Below are 21,559 nucleotides of genomic sequence, written 5' to 3' on the forward strand. Positions count from 1 at the left end.
AACAACAATAACAGAATGAAAAAAAGTTTATTTTAACAATGTATTTAAATGTATTTTCAGTACATTTTTCCAGGCGGAGAGTGTTTTACTACCAAGTTATTGGTTTATTATAGCTATGAATATTATCCCTGAAATTTGTATAGTTACAGCATATTTTCAAGCGTATAGAATTTGTCTTTCCGTTCAAAGCAACCTGTACTTGATATAGTACTTTCATTTATTATCATTATATTCCTTATTACTCTCCATTTGATTAACTGAAAGTAAAACTGAATTAGAAGAAGCCTTAGATGTCATCATTCTAGGAACTATTCAAATATAGTTAATAATTTCTAGGCATCTATTTTTTATATCCTTTAATGTTTCTGGAAATTGAGATGTAATAGACAGCATAATAGGTCTGTGAAAAACATGCATAAAACCCTTGCTTAAAATAACCACAACATTGTTTTTGGTAAATATCATTATTAGTCATTATGTCCTTTAAAAAAAAATACTTAAGCTACTTTAGTAACTGAACCTTGCACCGTATCCGTTGTAAAAGCTTGTTGTTGAGGTTGTTGAGGAATTTTTTTCCCCAGCTGTGAAAGCTACCAGGCATTTTTAGTTATCAGTTGCTAAGTGATTTTGATTTTGAATTCACATAAGAAATGACTGAATTTTGAAAATAGGGAAGATGTTTTATTGTAATGCCTGGGCTAATCAAAGGATCAATAGTTTAAAATAAGTTGATGAGGGGTCCTTGTTGATGAGCTTGCTTGTTTCATTGCCCTAACTAGGTAACATCATCAATGCTCAATTGAGTTCCAGTAGTTCCAAAGATTTGAAGAAACTGCTACAATATTTGTTTGACAACATGTACAGTTGAAAAATTATTGTTCTGTGATGTTACCACCTACCATATAAAAGCTACCTTTTATATGATAGGCATAGGCTCCTATATAATTGCTTGTGTAGGGATGAGCCATGAAATTGGTATTTAAGTAAGAGCATGATGCAATAATTCCACGGAGAAAAACTGACGTGGTTGGATCATTTAATGTTCTATCCTCTCTGTGTTGAGTGATTCCTTTAAATTCTCACTTAGAACCATGGATTTGAGTATGTGAGTAAATATTTAGAATAGAATAGAGCTGGAAAGGACCTTGGAGGCAGTGGTGGGATTCAGATATGTGAGCAACTGGTTCTCTGTGTGGATGCTGCTTCCGGAAGTCCATTCTGGGCCTGGGCAACAAAAAATTAGCTACCGGTTCTGCCGAACTGGTGCAAACCGTCTGAATCCCACCACTGCTTGGAGGTCTTCTAGTCCAACCCCTGCTCAAGCAGGAGAACCTGTCTAGCCTCTTCTTAAAAATCTCCAGTGATGGAGCACCCACGATTTCTGGAGGCAAGCTGTTCCACTGGTTAATTGTCCTCACTGTCAGGAAGTTTCTCCTTAATTCTAGGTTGCTTTTCTCTTTGATCAGTTTCCAACCATTGTTTCTTGTCCTGCCCTCTGGTGCTTTGGTGAATAATGTTACCCTCTCTTCTTTGTCGCAGCCCCTCAAATACTGGAATACTGCTATCATCTCTTTTCTATTTCTTCTTTTCTTTAGACTAGCCCAGGGGTAGGCAACCTTGGCTCTTTTATGACTCATGGACTTCAACTCCCAGAATTCCTGAGCCAGAATGGCTGCCTCAGGAATTCTGGGAGTTGAAGTCCATGAGTCATAAAAGAGCCAAGGTTGCCTACCCCTGGATTAGCCAAACCCAAGTCCTGAAGCCGTTTTTCGTATGTCTTAGTCTCCAGGCCTTTGATCATCTTAGTTTTTATTCATACTAAATATTAAATTTTTAGATGTGATGCGTAACTACAGTTATGACTGTTGTGCACTGCATTGCATTTTTTTTCTTGCATTTTTGGCATAACAAAGTTTATGGTTTGGTTAGCATTGCCTGACCCTTGATGCAGATAATTATAATGATGGCCATTTGGGTGCATTATACAGCCTCTGATGTATAATTCTAATTGTTTTTGGCATTTTATTTTTTCTGTGCATTTTTTGTTCAGGAGATATAACTTTCAAAGATACTTTCCATTATTCTGGAGAAAAGCTATCATTCCTGCAATAAATATTGGGGTGGGGGGAAGCAACAACTCTTGGAAGAAGGAATTCATACAGAATTCACTTTATCTGCAATGTCTTATGCAGTTTTCTGTTAACCTGAACTCAGTACAATATGATATTTCAGTGAGTTGTCTGGCCAAAGTTTTCTGGATTCACACACTAAACTAGATGGGCCTGAACTTGGAGAGGACATTTCCAGGGAACACCTGAGGTGCACATTAGATGTGGAAGTTTTTTTTTAATTTTTTTTTTTTTTTTTGCAACAGAAGACTACAGAGATGTGTTCATGAAGCCACCAGTACTGCATTAGAGTTGACCTCATTTTTTTACTTTACCAGATAGGGAGGCCAAAACAACATCTTGGAAGCAGGAAATGACAAACTATTTCTGTAATCTTCCCAAGAAAACTGCATGGATGAAATATCAAGGAATGGAGTTCAACTCAACCTTCTCTTGTACTTGTGATTCTGTGTATGAATTCAGCAATAATTTCCATCCAGTTCAAATAAACATTACACTCTAGCAAAGATGCATTTGGTTATAAGTTAAACTGAAACTAAATTGCTCTTCAGCTAGGCCTTTTCAGACTTTGGAAGTGTGTGCTTTATTTTTTAATCATAGCTGCCTTTAATCCCCCAAAGACAGTAATGTGGGATGGTGGATGGATGGATGGATGGATGGATGAACGGATAGATGCACACACAAACACATTTCTACACCACCCATCTCAGTTAAGTGACGTACACACAAACACATATATAAAATGTGTATAGGTATTTTGTATAGGTATAGGTATTTTGCTATTAGAAAACAAAAGGAAGATTGAGAAAAAATATTTTCCTAACATGTTAATATTAGACGGGTGGGTTTTTTTCCTAGAAAATTTAAGTGCATTGTAATATTAAAAATTTGCTCCAATCTTGAGCAAAATTGCAACTTTTATTGCAGTTCAGCTGACAGATGACTTAAAAAGATGCTGTTACTTAGAATTACTGTTGACTGCCTTTTGCTATATGAAACCAAATTATGTGTTATTAACCCTTCACTTTTTTTTTAAAAAAAGTTCTAATTAAGTAATACCTTTTTGGATATACATAAATGATATATTTTATTTTACAGTATTTATAAGCTGCCTGGCCCAACAACAATGTCAAAAGAAAAAGCAAGACAATAAAAATCATGAATAGATTTCTTCCACATTATAGATGCCCTTCAATTAGACCAAATAAAGACCAGGAATCCTCTGGAACAACACTATTTTCAATAGTTTCTGAAATGACTGTAGAATAGTGTCTATCTGTACTCTCCAGAGGGAGAATGTTCTGTAAAATGAGAACCTCAATTGAGAAGGCCTCTTGCTTTGCTGGTCCCCATGAGCTACAGACGGAAGGAATACCTGCTGCACATACTGTCCAGATCAATAGATTCTGGGCGTTGAAGTCTTAAACCCTAAAGTTGCCAAGGTTGGGAGGCATGGACCATTGTCAATCTGACATCTATTTTGATGATGTTGAGAGTGACGTTGCTCAAGGACTGACCTAAGATGATTCTGACATCCCAAATGTTTCATGCTTACCCTCACTTCATAGACTGAGAAAATGTTATGGAATCCCCTCTATTTTATATTTCTCTATTCTATTTAATATTCTGTCTGATATTCCTCTAAGGCAGTGGTTCTCAACCTATAATCCGCAGACCCCTGGGGAGAAGTGGTGTTGTTATAGGGGATCTGTGAAGGCTTGAAGAAATATTATGATTTAAATCTTGAGTTAAGTCTTGGGGGTCCGCGGCCATGTTCTGTGGCCACAAAAGATTATTTAAAGAGGGACCGTGGTGAAGAAAAGTTTGAGAACCACTCCTCTAGGGAACAGTGAGAGAGTTCCACTCTGGAGGTGGCTATTGGATTGATGGCACATTCCACCTCCCCCTTTGCTCTCTGCTCTCCACCCGTCCATCTTTTTGTTCCCATGTTGATGTATTCTCATTGTATTCTTTTTCCTTGTTTATTTTATTGTTCTATTGCTTTACCTTTTTTGTTTGCAGCCTTTTCATTTCTTCCTTTTTTGTTGTTGTAAGTCTTCTAGGGTAGCCGCATAGTGAGATAGGTGACAAATAAATTTAACAAATAAAGTTTTAACAAATAAAATAAATTTCCAGAATTTAGGGAGTCTGAATGAGAAGAAAGGTGAACCACAATTGAGGAGATCTTCCTATAGTTCCTCCCAAGATCAGGATATTTATTTAAATTCTAAATCAGAGATTAAAGCATTACACTTGTATTGATCTTTGAATAAGTGATGTGCAGTCCCTGTGTTTTAGTTTGCACAAGGTTCCTTTTGCTTCACTGCTGCTTAAAAAGTATAACGGAAAATGACATTTGCTGTAGAAATTCAGGTACCGTTCTGCATCCTTAATTATGTTTGTTACTTATGCTTACCTTGATAAGACCTGGCTTTGGCCTGAGAACTGAACAATAATGCTACCTCAGTCCCTTATGGGTTTCTTACTTTCATAAATGGTTATGATTGTATTAGAATTTTAAAAATTACTGCTTTGGAATGTTGAACTTTATCAGACATAGTTCTGTACAATCTGGGTTTTGTTTTAGTTCCATTTGTATCCCATAGGATACATTTAATGCATGTATACTATCTTTCAATCTCTTAGCGTCTCCTTAACAAACTTTTATAAGTGTGCTTGAGGTGAATAGGGAATACCACTGATTTTGAGTGACTGACTGTTCAGATGAAAGCAGCCTGTATTTATGAGGGTCTTTGCAATGATTGATGGGTTATGATAACAGGCCAAAATACTCTTGAAGTTGCTGTGAGAAAGTGCCATATGTATTTTTATAAGCTATAGGTAAACAATAGAAACATTTGTTTCCACACCAACCCCTAGAATTAATCTTTCAGCATGTCAAAAGTAAAATAATTCTTAAATATAAAAACAAAACCCATAATTTAAAGCAAGGTCTTGTCTGAGCAAAATAAGGGAATCTAGATAGACTCATTTTTTTTCTTGGTACTCATAAAAGTGGAGAATTATAGATGGAACAAGTAGTGCATGTAAAATGATTGCAGTCTTTTTATGGGCATTTGACAGATAGTTTGTGTGAATCTGACTTTATCAGAAGGAAATACCGGTTGTATTCTATGTTAGAAAAAGATTGGTTGCTTCCAAGTGTAAATATAGAAAAATCTTAATTCCATTCTACAGCCCTAGAATATTTAGTTCTGAAATGTTTGTCTTCTGTCTGCATCCAAAATTATATAATTTTCTTCATTTTGTAATACTGACCATCTCCACCCAGTTCCTGCTTCAGTGTTGGATGAATGCGTACTGGTCTGGGACCAATATGTTTTCTCTGAGGTAGAGTTTTGTGACCAGGAGCCTTTTTTTTGAATCAAACTGTTACTATTGCCAATGTATCTGTGAACACTAATTTCTTGGTTATGACTTGGCTAAAGCTTGTGTACATTTTGCATCTGAGACTACCATGTTGATTGTCATTTGTACCCCCCTGCCTAATTTATCTTGCAGATAGTACTGTAGTTTATATTTCTCACCTGAATGGTTCTGAATGCAGCTAGTAGACCATATAGACTTGAGATGACAAGAAAACTATCTGGGTATCCATAGCATTGCCTGCAGTAGCATTTGACTTAAAGAAGATCTTATTTTAAATCTAACCTGCAAATTCAGAGTGGGGTTTTGCTAGGTAGTTTTTCACTGTTTGTATTCATTGTATTAAATATAGTTTATAGAGCTTTAGAATGCTGCTTAATTGAAAAATTAATTTAAAGAATAAATGGATGGTAAACATGGTGACCGCTGTGGAAAAGTAAAGGTATAAGTGCTCAGCTTTTTCTGTTTGATAAATTATACCATTTATTTATTTTTATTAAATCAACTTGCATTTCTGTTCAGTCCAGAGAAGCAACTCTTAAAAAGTCACATTTCATAAATACGGGATTATTACTAACATAATTTCTATGCATTGCTGTGGTATATGGTAACAAGGCATAATATCTATCAGCTGTTAACAGATTAGTATCAGCTATTCAATCTGGCAGCAAATGTTTGCATTTTTAAAGGTTCTGATGAAAGTAAAAAAAGAAAGAAAGAAAGAAAAATCACATTATCCACTGTAAATTTTATTTCTTTTAGGAAGCCCGTAGAGGAAAATTCTCCATGAATGTACGTCACAATGATGATGACCGACCAAATCCCACTGGAGTTGCCATCACTGCTGAATGGGGAAGTAGCCATGATGCCTCACTTAGTCAATGGAGATGGAACACAGCAGGTCAGTATAGTCTGATGGTGGTGGCTTGAAATGTACACCTCTGCTATTTGTGACTTGTGCACTGATGGTTTATGTGTTTACTTAGAATTAAGGTCCACGGTATAATAGAAATAATAATAGTATTTAGGCTTACATATCTAAATACAACACTTTCTGGGCGATTTACAATGTAAGCATTATTTGCATATTGCCCCCAACAATTTGGATCCTCATTTTACTGACCTGGTTAAGAATGGAAGGCTGAGTCAATTTTGAACTTTGTCAGGATCTAACTCATGGCTGCGGGCAGAGTTTGCTTGCAATACTGCACTTTAACCACTGTGCTACCAGGCCTTAAAATGGAACTAATTCTTGAGGAAGAAGAGAGAGAGAACTTTAGTATTATTTTTAATGCCTTCCATTAATTTACTTTGTTCTGTGATACGGTTGAAGACTATGTAATGCAAGATTCCCCAGAAAGTCTCATAGCCAAGAGACTTGATTTGAAACTCCACCCCTTTTATATATGAGCCAAAGGGGTGAGGCTTTGATCTCAATAGCACAACTGCCATCTTGCCTATTTGGTCCCCATCCTTGAAGACTCTTGTCCAACATGACCATTTATCTAATGGATTCATTATGTTGAGTTTCCTCAAAAGTCTAAATGGCCAACTTGTCTAGGGAGATATAAACACTGAGGACAAAACTAAATAAAAAATTGGGTGATGCATGGGTGTGTCTGGAATTAAAGTAATCTGTATCACATTTTCTCTCTAACAACAAGCAATTTTCTAGTTAGACAATGGCAGATGGTCATTTCTCATTACATAGAGAAGATCAAAGATGACATATTCATTGAGTCAATCTTAAATCCCTGATCAGAATATTGGTTGATTGCACAATCACCAACTAATTCAGAAACTGTTGAAGTTTTTGATGTAGCCATAGCATGAATAAGACTCAAACTGCTCCATTTAAAGGTAGCATGTTCTTCAGTCTTTTTTTAGTGTAATAATACTTGAGATGTTATGACTTGGACTGTTGTTTTCCTTCCTTCCTTCCTTCCTTCCTTCCTTCCTTCCTTCCTTCCTTCCTTCCTTCCTTCCTTCCTTCCTTCCTTCCTTCCTTCCTTCCTATCATTTTCTGCTGGCATGGTAATTACCCAACTTCTTATGAAAAGTATGAACGAAACTTTTTTTTGTAAATTGAAAAACTAATCACAGCAACACTAGCAGCAGCAGAAACGATTTTTTATTGATGTGCCATGTTAATCCATAAATGAAGATCTGTTCTGTACTGAGTGATACCTGCATATTAAAAAAATAGCATAAAAAGAAGGGGCAAGTTCCTCATTTTTATATTTGCTTTTTTTGTGTTGGGAAACTTTTTGAGTTTGAACAAAGCATTCATTGGGAGCAACTGTAATTTGTAAGTTTTGATGGTCAGGCAAGAGGATTAAGGCAGGAATTATAAGGCAGAATATTCCTTATCTACAAAGTTTTGAAAACAGATAATTCATACCTGCTCAGGGTATTCTTAGTCAAATTCCCAGGTGGACTCTAGAATCTTTTCAATTAAAGTTTAGCTGGAAAGAATGCAAGAATGGGCCTTTAATTTTCCTTGTTTGCAATAGCATTTTTTAGTTTTCAAGAAAGTGTTTCATCTTAAAGGCTAATTACAACTTTCAGAACAATGAATTACTTTTGGAGATGAAGCAGGAAGACAGAGAAGGGGAAAATACCCAATTTAATTCACCATTTTGAAAATTAACATGAGTCTGAAAGTATTTCCAGGATGTAAAAAGAAAAAAAAAGTTTTGGAAGAGTTGAGAAATAAATCTTGTGAGCAAGATTGCTTACCACCAAGACATTCTCAGTTGCTGTGTATAAACAAAAGGCAGCACAATCCAACCCAGCGTTATTTGTCCCAGATGGAGTTCTAAACTTGGCTGCATCTCCAACGCTGATGTCATGGTGCACTAACAAAATTCTGAAAGAGAGGCGTATATAGCAACCATTTTATTCCTGTGTGAGTGGTGTGGGAGGAAAGGGCTGAGGAAGTGTAGGCTGGAAAATGTGTTTCATGTTGTTTCTTCTCCCCCCCCCCCCTTCTCTTTTGGAGAATGGTGATCATGAATGTGGGTCTTGATGCCAGAGAAGAAACAACATTGAAGAATGGGCTATCTTGTGTTGTTGTTGTTGTTTTCAAATTTGTTTTGCTTTCTTCTATGTCCTGCATAGCAAGATATAGCCAAAGGATTCCTGATAGCTTAGTACGTGAATAGTTGAGAGAGAAGTAAGCTGCTAATCCTATTTTACAAAATATCCATAAAACAAGATGCACTTTTACACAACAGGTCTTTGTAGCTATTTCTTCTAGTAGATGGCATGATTGACATATCAGCCTATCATTCTGATCCAGTAGGCCTCAGATGGAACGGTCTTCATTTTCAGGCTTAACAACCCCTAAGAAAGTGTGCTGAAAACCTCAGCCATATAATATCTTTATTGTAGGGTCCTGAAGTTAATGACATGAACTGGAATGTGTGGGGGGTGGCGATCATGAACTAATTTAAGCATCCACAGTATTTGGGGGCAACTGCCAGAGCCTTATTGGCTTGACAGTGTCTATTGTTGTTGCATACTTTAATGCCTTCTTTGGCAAATTTTGTTTCTAGCCAAATAGCTGGGCTTAGATGTAATGTTAATTTTTTAACACAGTTGCTTTGGACAGTGAGATGGGCAGCATATAAATTTAATAAATAAATTTAACAGCATAATTGCTGTATATTTAGGCAGTAAGGGGAGCAGGGTGTCCATTAATACCAAGATGCTTTGTACTATTTTTTTTAAACTATCGTTGCCCCTCTAAGCTTTCTGCCTTTTAAAAAGGCATAAAATACACACTTTAAAGTAAGTAACTAAATTGGAAGAAGAAACATTGTGGGCCAAAGTATCTTTTCCAGAATTATGTTTATTTCATTCATTCTAAAAGTTGATGAAAGTCACTATGTGTATGGAAGCTCCCTGTGAATATACCTTGATATGGTTCTTAGTCACCCATTCTCTTTAAATAAAATACATTAGCCTCCAAACTGTTCATGATTAGAATGGATAGGAACAAAGGACAGAAGTATGGACTCAGCTTTAAGTAGGAGTAAATTTCTAAAACTCTGTTTTCTTATATATACTTTCAACCAGATGTAGCCTCAGTTTGTGTATCTGCTTAATTAGTTCATCTTCATCCATTTTGAATCACTTCCACTTGTTTATTCAGGGATTCTAACCCTCAAAAAAAACAGAAAAAGAAAGAAATACACCTATATGTCACTTATATACTTCTTAGTTCAGATCTCTAGATGAACTTCAATTCTGACAAATTCCAATGGCCAACACATCTAGAAAAAATCAGTGAATCCACTGCTCGACTAAGTCTTAAGACCTCCAACTAATTCACAGTGGCTGCTGATGTATTTGCAGACAGCCTGATATCCAACTTGATTTTTTTTAAAAATTAAAAATTAACAAGAACGCTGCAAAGCAAAACAACCTCAAATGTGGGTATTTATTTTCAAAATGCTTCGTAAACTCTCTGAGAGTCTGCTTGAATGCTAATGACCAGATGACTGCAAAGAATATAAATCCTTCCATTCCCCACCAGTCAGTTAGAACTGAAGAAGCTTCTTGGATGAAAAGTGAAATGTTTTCAAGGAAAAAAAAACCCCAACAAAGTCCAGTTGCCTTTTGGAAAAGCAGCTTTGGGACAACCGTGACTGGATGATTGAGAATCTCCATGTACATACTTTCATAGGCTGGTTATTCTGTGATCAAGATTAGCATGGCGGGTCTTTTATGAAGAATCTTTATTGTTGTAGTTGTGTTTTATGCTTTCCTTTGAGGAAAGCAGCAGGAAAAATTCCATAATCAGGATTGTGGGTTGCCTGATTATATGGTTGGAGCGAAATTATGTTCTTGGCTTCATATTTCTGCTTAGAAATGATGACTTTTGCTTTTGAGAACAGTGGTGTTTTCCAGCAGACTGGCAGAATTTGCACAATCTGAATTTTTAAAAAGTTCCTGAGAAGGAAATTTAAAGATAGAAATTACCTGCAGATTCCTCTCTTAAAGAGACAGGTCTTGGTGGAAACAACCCCAAAGTGGGAACAGACAAAGAGAAGCCAGCAGAAAAATAAGTTTTTCCCCCCTCTTAAGAGCATCAAGCATGTGATTATATTCTGAAAACAAACTTGAGAAGCATGCTGTGGCAAGCCATATAAGACTTGCTTGCAACTTTCATGTATGGATAAATGTCCAACTTCCATGAAATCAGCTCATACCAGATTTTTGTTCCATGCTGCCAAAAAATAACTTAATTGAGACAAGAGGGAAATAATGGCTTGCTGATAGGAGGATAAATTGTTTTATTTTCCTCTCTGTGCAATGAGCAAGGCTTATACATGTTCTCATAATAAAGTCTCATAGTTTTTTCTCCCAGATGTTGCTCCATTCACATGCCTTTGTTTTTATGATATGTCACCATTTAGTTTTGCTTATCAGTTCCTGTGATACAGGCTGATCTTGTCATGCATCACATGTGCTTTTCAACTTACCTGTATCGAGGCAATCCACCTACTTATATCCTATATCCTATGTAATGTGGAAAAAATGGAGAAGTTTCATTTTCTCTTTTGAAACTTACAGATAAGAATCATCCAATGAAGCTATTGAAAGGAAATTTAGAGCAAACAAAAGAGTATTTACTCTTACTCAAATACAGAACACACTATAAGATTTAGTTATGGCTACTAACTTGGATGACTTCAAAATCGGACTGGATACATTTATGGAGACAGGTCTGTAAAGAACCATTAGTCTTGAAGATGCGATTTACATTCAGTTGGGGACAGCATGACTTCCACAGATCCATTATTAGAGAAAAGTAGTTTTAATGGCTAAGGTTGGATGCATTCTTTTGCTGTGGAATATAGCAGGAAAGCAGGAAATAAATAATAGGATAAGGCAATAGATTCCATAGAATTGAAGAGTGATTAAGAATGCATTCAAGATTGATTAATCTACATTAATCAATTGCTTGATTAATCTACATAAGTCTTGATTTGGAAGCTGTTGTAGTTAGATCCTGATGTTCCTGTGACAATTTGAGGCTGGATATCAGTTTTGTTTATCTGACAACACCATCAGAACCAGCATTAAAGGTGGAATTAGATTCTGATTCATCCAGTTTCTGTACTGCTTTTGACTTAGATCAGGTTCCTTAGCCAGGATTGTGTATGTACAATTTTTGACCATAATCTTATGAATTTCTATTCCTTCTTCCCAGCCTGCTTGTTGTAGATATACTAGAATCACAGGGTTGAAAGGAACTTGGATGTCTTCTAGTCTAACATCCTGTCCAGTGCTGGAATCTTCATTCCATTTTGGACAAATGGCGGTTCAGTCTTTTCTTGAAAACCTCCAGTGATGGAGCAGCCACATCTTCAAGAGGCATTGCTTAGTAAGCGCTCACAGTCAGGAAATTCCTCCTGAGATCAAGTTTGGAACTCTTAGAGTGTATCGCTTCCACTCATTGTTCTTGTCTTACCATCAGATATTAAGAAGAATAAATCTACCCCCTCTTCCTCGTGATACACCTTGGTAGAGCAGAAGACTAGGCTATGATGATTCCTCTTAGCCTTCTTGTCTGTGTTTTTCTTGTCTCTGGTAAATCATTCTCTATGGAGGAGAAGCCTTGAAAGAATGAATATGAAGTGTGTTCAGGTTCACGAAACCTAACTTTATTATTATTTTTATGGTTGGTTGCACAGTCAGCCAGATATTTAAATTGGATTGGGCATTTTTGCCCACCTATTGAGCCTTCCAAGGACCTGGTATACGCATATGTTGTTTAATAAAATTAATGGTATCATCGCAGGATGTAAACTGTTCCAAATAAAGCTGCTTTCTGCAATTGACAGATGATGATTTGGTCAATGCTGATAGTGTTCAAGTGGTGTTCCGGATGATTGAGATTACATCCAAGCATGTATTGTTTTCTTTTGTCATAGTCATACTACTGTTATTTGAGGATGTTATATTTTGTGGTTATCATTGTTACCAAAAGTGTATGAAGAGTAAGCCATGATTCTTCAGAATATTAGCAATAGCACTTAGACTTGTATATCACTTCATAATGCTTTACAGCCCTCTCTTAACGGTTTACAGAGTCAGCATATTGCCCCCAAATCTGGGCCCTCATTTTACCAACCTTGGAAGGGTAGAAGGCTGAGTCAACCTTGAGCAAGTAAGGATCAAACTCTTGGCAGTCGGCAGAATTAGCTTACAATACTGCATTCTAACCACTGTATCACCATGGCTGCTTTATACAAATGTGGGCAATATTCCTTTCATTTGAAATCAAGATTGAAGCATTGTTTCTCATTGTGAGGTCCACAGGTTTGCCAAGACTATGACTCCCAGAATTCTTAGCCAACATGGACAACATGATGGCAGACACAATTCCAATACAGCTAGGAAATGTAATGTTATGTTTATAAGCTTCTACAAAAATGCATATATGAATAAATTTCAGTATCATAGAATAGTAAGAGAGAGGTATCACTGAATTTACCAATATCCTTTATACATCCCAGTGAAACAAAGAAGCTACTTTTTTGATGAACCCTGGCCATCTCTGCAGCACTTTGGAAGGATGATAATTTTTTTGCATCTTTTGTTGAAAGAAATTGAGCATTAAGATGCTGAAGCTGGTCCAGTGTTTTGAGGTGACTCTAGATTATTGTCTGGTTGCTATAGTAACTCAGCAGGCCTGAATCATGGAAGATGTAAACACTTTGAAAAAGCAAAAAAAAAATCCTTCTTTTCCATCACTGGTGCCAGGAGTAACTAACCTCTTCCAGGAGCACTTTTAATCTTGGGCAAAGTGCATTTCCTATATAAGTAAGTTAGTAGTAGGCCAAAGTTTCAAGATCATGTGATACCACTAGACCAGTGGTTCCCAACCTTTTCTATACCCCCACCCCTAGAACGCTTCTGATATATTCTCACACCCCTTACAAAAGTTCGAAATAACGGCAACAAATTATGCATATACACTATCATTTGAAAACCCAAGTTTTCGCACCCCCTGGAATATCATCTCGCACCCCCAGGTGGTGTGAGCACCCCTGGTTGGGAACCCCTGCACTAAATAGATGTGAGCTTTGGTACAGTTTACATATATTTAATATTTATTGAAAAAAGCAAAGCAAAAATATTGATTAAATAAAGTAAGCATATGGAGAGAAAGGAAACTAAAGGAAAAAAGATCCATATAATATCAATACCAGATTGATTCAATCCTTAATTTTCAATCTATTCAATCTAAAATACAGAGAAACATATTGCTCTATTTTTCTCATTTTTAGAATACTAAAATACTAAAACATTTCAAGAAAATTTGATAGGAAACACATATGTTGATTCTGTTCCCGAACACTGGAAGAATAATACAGCTCATCTTTAAGGAATGAAGTCTTTGTGGAATTTGTACATTAAAGGTGGCTTTGTGCCAAAGGAGTGGTGGCAGCGTGGAGTCAATTTTGATTTCTAGAAAGCAGACTTTAGGGCTTAATTTCTGAAAGTCCAATAGTTTGAATGTAAGTGAAATGCCACGTCATTTAAAGAATATGTGCCTTTAAAGAGCAAAGCTCAGTTTGATCTTTCGGTTCTATCACTTTGTTTTGAATGCTGTGTCTTTATTTGAAGGAAACAGTGGTCCTTGTGAATAATTCATAGGCCTTTCCAGGTTGTGAGACAGATGTCTCTAACTGCTGATTGAACTAAGATTGCAGATAGATTGCCTTTTATCAGTGTATTTTTCTCTTTCCTGGAATTCAAATTCTGATCTCTTTGCTGTCCTTGCGCCTTCTAATGAGTAATTTGTCAAATCCTTGCTGCAGATCTAACACAGCAATCCACGTTAGCATTTTTTTTCTTCCTAAAACTTATAATTTAGCCATAATAGTAAGCTATAGCAGAATTATAGTGATTTCAGAGCCAATGTAATCTCTAACATTTTTCTTTTAACTTTCTAAACTTTTTGTTTCTAGTCCTGAAAAGGGTTTTTTGCTTTGATAATTTGGTAAAGGTCACTGGAATTAAAGATAGTAAAACAGCTATTAGAACAGCTTACATATCCCAAACGTGTTTCAAAATTTTTAAAGGGAAGGAAGTCAGGAGGAATAAATTATCTGTTTAGTTCAATCAACTAAGAATGTAGGTGATGTACAGTAAAAAAAACCACCACATTATTAGCAATATAGTGATGATGATGTATGTTGGAGGAGATTGCCCACTAGGACTCCGAGGTCCCTCTCACAGTTACTACTATTAAATATTTTGCCAGAAAATGTCAGTTTTCAGCAAAACCTTCCAGTTTCCAGAAAAAAAAAACCCATTGCAAACAATGGATTCACATAACAACCTCTGCAAAAAGGTCATAAAATCAAGTATGATCATTTGGTGACTCCTTAGTAATCAGCATGACTTACTACCATAATTCCAGGTTCAGTTATGGTCGTAAGTCAGCTCCATGTCTGAAGGTAAGTGCAAATTGGCAATTCCTTCAATGCCTTAACCACTATACTGCTCACTTGTTTTTTACATGTGGAAAGAACAATTAACCAGTGGAACAATCTGCCTCCAGAAGCGGTGAATGCGCCAACATTGGAAGTTTTTAAGAAGAAACTGGACAGCCATTTGTCAGAAATGGTATAAGGTTTCCTGCCTGAGCAGGGGGTTGAACTAGATGACCTCCAAGGTCCCTTCCAACTTTATTATTATCATTATCATTATCATTACTACTACCACTACCACTACTACTACTACTACTACTACTACTACTACTACTACTACTACTACTACTACTACTACTACTACTACTACTACTGGCCAATGCTTTGAAGGGGGAATGCCAGATTCTAAAATTGGGACTTAGTGGGTGTATTTGACATTTTGCTCTGAGAATTCTGAGAGAAGAGCAGTGCTTTTCCTTTTCATGAGTTTGATTTAAAAAGGAAAAGAAAAAAAAGAAATTAAATGATTGCCTTTCCAGGTGCATTATCTGTCCCATTCTTCTACAAGTTTCATCTGCTGAGAATCTAGCCCGCTTCTGACCTGTTAGACCATCTGTGGCTCACTCTGCGTGGTTTCATTTCTTGGTGGTTCAGATTAGGCTAAACTTTGAACCTTTTTAATGAAATTAATTTTTTTTTGTTTAACAAAATTAACCTAGGCCTGTGTTCCTTCAAGAGGCCAGAAAATGTATCACATTTTCATTCTCAAAACAACTTAAATAATTCTGCATGATTCTTAGCTTGGTCACTGTAATTTTTAGAATATGATCCTTTCAGTTTCTGAAAGGATATATATATATATATAAAATAGTTTATATATAATAATAATAATAGTAATAATAATAATAATAACTCTACTTTTTATTTTACTTGTAAGTTTTAATTTGCTCTTAACTCTATTTTTAATTTGTGTTTTTATTCATTTACTTATATGCTTTTATTAGGCTGTTGTAAGCTGCCAGAGTTGGTTGGTATAGAAATTTAATAAATAAAAAAACCGCCACAATACTATATGTATGATGGGAAAAAATGACCATTGTGAAAGCAGCTTACTTTCCCAAATGTCTTTCCACCATTGCTGAACCAGGGAGCAATGTACATGATGGATGTTATTTTCCCCCTATGGGTATAGTAGAGATAATTATGTTTTTAATGTGTACTCCCTCGTTTTCAATTCCATCTTGGAATCAACTAAAGGATGCTTTTCAGGCACTGTGAACTGGGTTGAAGCATTGAAGAGTTGGTGCAGATGTTCCTACAGCCAATTCTTGCAAACTTATTTATCAGGAACCGAAGCATGATGCTGGTATATGTTAAGTCCCCAGACTCTTCCACTAATATCATCTGCCAGCAATCATCCCTTATGTTTCATGAATTACCTTTGCTTTTCCTGTAACTTTTCATTATATGTCTTATTGTTAATATCCATTGTACTTTACTTCTCAACAAGAAAAAAGGCGAGTTCTTTTCCTGAAGCTATTTCTAAAATTGGACACAAGGGAGGTAGGAGTAAAACTAATGTTTATTTTAGCTATATATTTCTAGCTGTGTTGATTTGGGGACTAACAACATATGTGAAAAGGCTGCACTTAGGCCTTTTTAAATTAAAGGAAGGAGGGTGAGCAGGACTATGGAGATTTCTAACATTAATCTCATTGTGAGAAAATAAATTCTATCCAGCTAGAATCTGGATAATCATCCAAAAATTGGCACGATGACAGATCCAGAATAGACGAAGGGAATTCCTTTTTCATGCAAGGCATGGTTCAGTGATCACAAGATGTAATAATGGCTGTAAGGAGGCATTAGATAAATTCATGGAAGGTAAAACAATCTGTAACTGCTGCTCATATGCTAGCTCCAAAATCAGAGGTAGTGTGCTTATGAATACCAATTCCTGCAGGTGTACAATTCACGTTAAAGGGTTTAAAATAACAGTGCTTCTGAAGAGCTAAACAGCTTCAAAATGCTGCCACCAGTCGTAGATATCATTGCAAGCATTATTGGTAGATGTCACTTGGTCATATTTTTTCATCCTCTTTTTGCCTCAACCATGATATGGCTATCATGGCTAAGAATATCCAGAAGAAGACCTTCTTGTATCCTGCATGAGGGATGGCCAAAAGAATTATATTGAGAACTTGAAAAAGTGATATTGTTCCAGAAGTTAAGAAATGGCTTTTGGAAATGTTTAACTTAATTTGTCTTGAAAAGGGCATTATTGTCTATTAACCAAAGGATGAAGTAACATATTCTACTTTGGCTGAGATGTTATGTTATTTTTTTGATAACATTTTACTCTATGGTATATTCAGTGATTATTGGTAAATTTAATATAAGTGGCGGGTTTTTTCTCTTAGTTTGTTTTTTATCTTTCTCTTTTTGTGTCTTTTTTTTAATTTAAGGATTGTTCTGTTTATTTTTTTAGTGTATTTTGGTGTTTTATCTACATTTCGTATTGTTTCTAAACTCCAATTTTTAAAAAAATCAAATATGAATTGATTTAGTTGTAATATCTGAATTGTAAGCTTAGAATCTATTGTTCAGTCGCTAAGTTGTGTTTGACTCTATGTGAGCAACACAGGCCACAGTATGCCAGGCCCTCTGTCCTTCACTCTCCCCGGGAGTCTGCCCAAATTCATATTCATTACTTTGATGACACTGTCTAACCATCTCATCTTCTACTGCCCCCTTCTTCTTTTGCCTTCAATCTTTCCCAACTTCAGGCTCTTTTCCAATGAGTCCTCTTTTCTCATTAGGTGGCCAAAGTATTTGAGCTTCACCCTTAGAATGCCCCATGGCAATAAATGGTATCACCTGTGGACTCATTTCAGAATGCTTATTTGTGTGAAGTTTGGCTCTACTATGATTCAGTCACATTGCTTGAAGCAATGTGTATCTCAAGATGGTTTTTACTTTGCTATGTGGCATTGTAGTCAGAAAGTTAAGCTAAGAAAATCCAGATTGGAATTTCTATTTTTTTTTTTTTTAAAGTTTGGGTCAATCATTGTCTAACAGAGCCTTTGTGAGAATTAAATAGGGGAAAAAAGATTTACTCTTTCTTCTAGGCTTCTTGGATGAGAAGGGCAATGGGCAGTTCCAAATGATGTTCTACTCCATTATTTTCCCCTTAAACAAGAAAATCCCAACTATTAAATATTTTTCACTGCAGGGGAGAAAACTACTTGATCTTTTCTCTTACTCTCCATCTTGCTGATATAATAATAGAATAGAATAACAAAGTTAGAAGGGATCTTGGAAATCTTCTAATCCAATTCTCTGCTTAGGCAGGAAACCCTATACCATTTCAGACAAATGGCTGTCCAATCTCTTCTTAAAAACTTTCCGTTTTGGAGCACCCACAACTTCTGGAGGCAAGTCATTCCACAGATTAATTGTTCTAACTGTCAGAAAATTTCTCCTTAGTTTTAGGTTGCTTCTCTCGATCGATTTCCATCCCTTGCTTCTTGTCCTGCCTTCAAGTGCTTTGGAGAATAAGTTGACCTCCTCTTCTTTGTGGCAGCCCCTCAGATATTGGAACACTGCTATCATATCATCCCTAATCATTAAACTAGACATACCCACTTCCAACAATGTTCTTTATATGTTTTAGCCTCCACTTCCCTAATGAGCACCCCATATGTGGGTAAATTGTAGGATGATAGAGTGGTATTTATCCTTGTCTTCTTTTTAATGCCTTTCCTAAATAATTCATAATGTTTTGTCTTTTCTCTGGCATGGTGTACTTTTTTTCAGTCTCCTTCCTCTTTTTGTTCTGATAAGTTGATAGCTTACAAAGACCCTTTCAGTTGGAATGCACCCCTGTGAGGATTAATTTATTTTGTGGGATGATAAGATTGCAGCTGTGTTCCAATCTGCAGTAAGTCCCAATATGTTCGGTGAATCTTCTCTCTCTATAATGGTTTGTAGGAACGTGACTTTGAAGAGAGAAATATGCAGTTTCTACTTTTAAGGCAGCTCATCTGGAATAAATTTTATTTATTTTTTTGAAACATTTGTGTGTCTTCACTCATTGGAACTGGGTTGGTGCATAAGCAAATCGAGTTACTTAGGCAACTGAATGCTGTGATATACCATGAAATAATGACACTGACAATAAAATGAAGAACAACTGCAAATAAACAGGCTAAGATATTTTACAAATTAAAATGGCCAAAGAAATAGTAGTCTTTTAGTTTAATTCTGTAGTGAAGCTGGTTTCAGAAATTATTTTGTTAAATGGTCACAGTTGTGTATAGCTGGATCAGCACTTTTTTTGTTGATGATGATGATTATTTAACCAGCACTATTGTTTTCCTGGCTTACTTCTTGCTGGGATTTGTTTCCATTTTTATTTGTTTTTGGATCATGAGCAATTTGGGCTTGGAACAGCAGGTTTGTAATTTGATTTATTAAAATATATTCTGCTTTAAGGTGATATTCTTCAGTGAGTTTGCCCTTTGAGCCTCTTTCATGTAGACCAGTGGTTCTCAACCTGCAGGTCAGGACCCCATTTGGGGTCGAATGACCATTTCACGGGGGTCGCCAAACAAGGCTGTCCGCCATTTTTTCCCCTTTTCTTTGGCCACGCCCCTGGCACCCAGTGATGTATAAGTGGTTGGGGGTCACCACAACATGGGGAACTGTATTATGGGGTCGCAGCATTAGAAAGGTTGAGAACCACTGATGTAGACCTTGGTAGATGTCAGATGAAAATTTGGGCTCCTTTTAAAGAATACTGTATGTTTGCTTTTCTATTATAGGTTTAAATATAGCTTAATTTAAAGAATTATGACTTGTGTAATAATAGTTTGGGATTCGATTTATCCTGTTTCTTTTTCTGAAAAACCTTTTCTGTGCCGTACTGTAAACTTGCAGTTAAACTGAAATGATTTGAAGATTTTCATGTTAGTCTCTTTCTCTTTTTTTTCTGGGCAGGTCATTTTTGTTCAAGTTAATCCAGGTGAAACTTTTACCATAAGGGGTGAAGATGGAACTCTTCAGTGCATTCAAGGTAAGGAATTTTATAGGACAAAAATTTTGTTTCATGCTTAATTTTCTTGATTATTCATCTGTGATATTGTTAATGAATTCCTGATGATACTGACTCCTTAATTAAAGAAAGTTCATAAAGCTCAAATATACAAAATGTTAAAGGTTTTCAGCAAAGTGCTGAAAAACCACCTGGATAATCTGCAGCTCATACAGGTACAGATTTTTTGACCCTTACCTTTTCCTTTTGAACCCAATAGCTTAAACCATTTTCCGACATCTATTCAACAAATTACTATACCTTTAGTGATACAGATTTATGCTATAACAGGAGTTCATTTTTAATAGAAATCAGAATTTTTACAGGCGGAGGCTAGAAAGAAATCTGTGGGGATAGCCTAATTCTGATTTTGAAACATCATGTGGGGGTTAACTTTTGAGTTTGGAAGCATTTTTACTTTCTCTTAGTTTTGTTTGCTGCTATCACCTTGAATTTTCTTTTTTGTATACTGCCTTTGTTTAAAAAGAGCAGGTATCTCATGCATGGGCCTGATTCTAAATTTTGTTGTTTCAGAAATTCTTTGAACTCTTTGATTATCAGATTGTGATAGTGATACAAAGGTCACAACAAGGGGTGTGGGAAGGTGGATCATTGTTTTTTTAAGAAAGAACAGTCTGAACAAAGTTAGGGTTTATATTGACTCAGAGTTAAAGTCAATACAATGCTTCACACATATTAATACATTTGGGAAGAGTAATCCCTTGTCTCCATTTAAGCATGGCATCCTATAATGAAGCATTTTGATTTAGATTTAGTATAGTTTGTAACCCACACATTGTGGTTTGCAGACCATGGTTTAGAGCCAGGGTACAAAAGTTTGGCCCCAGTTGGAACATTTTCAGATCTTGGGGTTTTGGAGGATTTAAAGAATAATACCTTCTGTTTAATTTGCCAGTGAAGTCATGAATCCCTCCATCCTTCATTTTTTATGTATGTTTCTCCATCATCATCCTTGTGGGTTTTTTTTTCTCTTTTTGTTGCTAATTAAAAAATAATAAACTATAAATATTTTTTTAAAAAACGAATCCTTTTATCCTCAAAATATAGGCTGATTTTCCTTCCTTCCTTCCTTCCTTCCTTCCTTCCTTCCTTCCTTCCTTCCTTCCTTCCTTCCTTCCTTCCTTCCTTCCTTCCTTCCTTCCTTCTTGTTTCATATCAATTTGAAATTGATACTTTATTCTCATTTCATTCCTTCAAATCCACTAAAAGCATCCCCCTCCAAAATAAGGAAAAATTCCTGCAATGGAGATAGGGCCATTAGTTCCTAGTCTAGTGATGGACTGCAGAATTTTTTATCTAGTTGTATAAAGGAGCTATCATACTGAAAAGGAGTCCTGTGCCACTGTTGTTGAATAATCATATTGGGAAGGAACCTATCAGGTTATCAAGTCCAACTTCCTACACATTTTAGAAATAACTACACCATCCCTGATAGATGGCCCAAAGGTGCTTTTTCAAGAGGCAATAGACTTTCTTTG

The 21,559-nt window shown here is 36.0% G+C and overlaps 1 protein-coding gene across 8 annotated transcripts in view; it reads left to right on the forward strand.

Moving 5' to 3' along the window:
• Nucleotides 1-21,559, forward strand: part of FNDC3B (fibronectin type III domain containing 3B) — a 369,819-nt gene that overhangs the window by 117,847 nt on the left and 230,413 nt on the right. For all 8 annotated transcript variants that reach the window (XM_039338145.1, XM_039338154.1, XM_039338138.1 and 5 more), the window contains 2 exons: nt 6,279-6,417; nt 19,967-20,042. In XM_039338145.1, the coding sequence (XP_039194079.1) occupies nt 6,307-6,417; nt 19,967-20,042 (187 nt within the window). In that variant the 5' untranslated portion in view covers nt 6,279-6,306. The remainder of the gene's footprint in view (nt 1-6,278; nt 6,418-19,966; nt 20,043-21,559) is intronic.

The sequence above is a fragment of the Crotalus tigris genome, unplaced genomic scaffold (assembly GCF_016545835.1).
Source record: "Crotalus tigris isolate CLP2741 ecotype Arizona unplaced genomic scaffold, ASM1654583v1 scf7180000017549.6302385, whole genome shotgun sequence".
Lineage (NCBI taxonomy): Eukaryota > Metazoa > Chordata > Lepidosauria > Squamata > Viperidae > Crotalus > Crotalus tigris.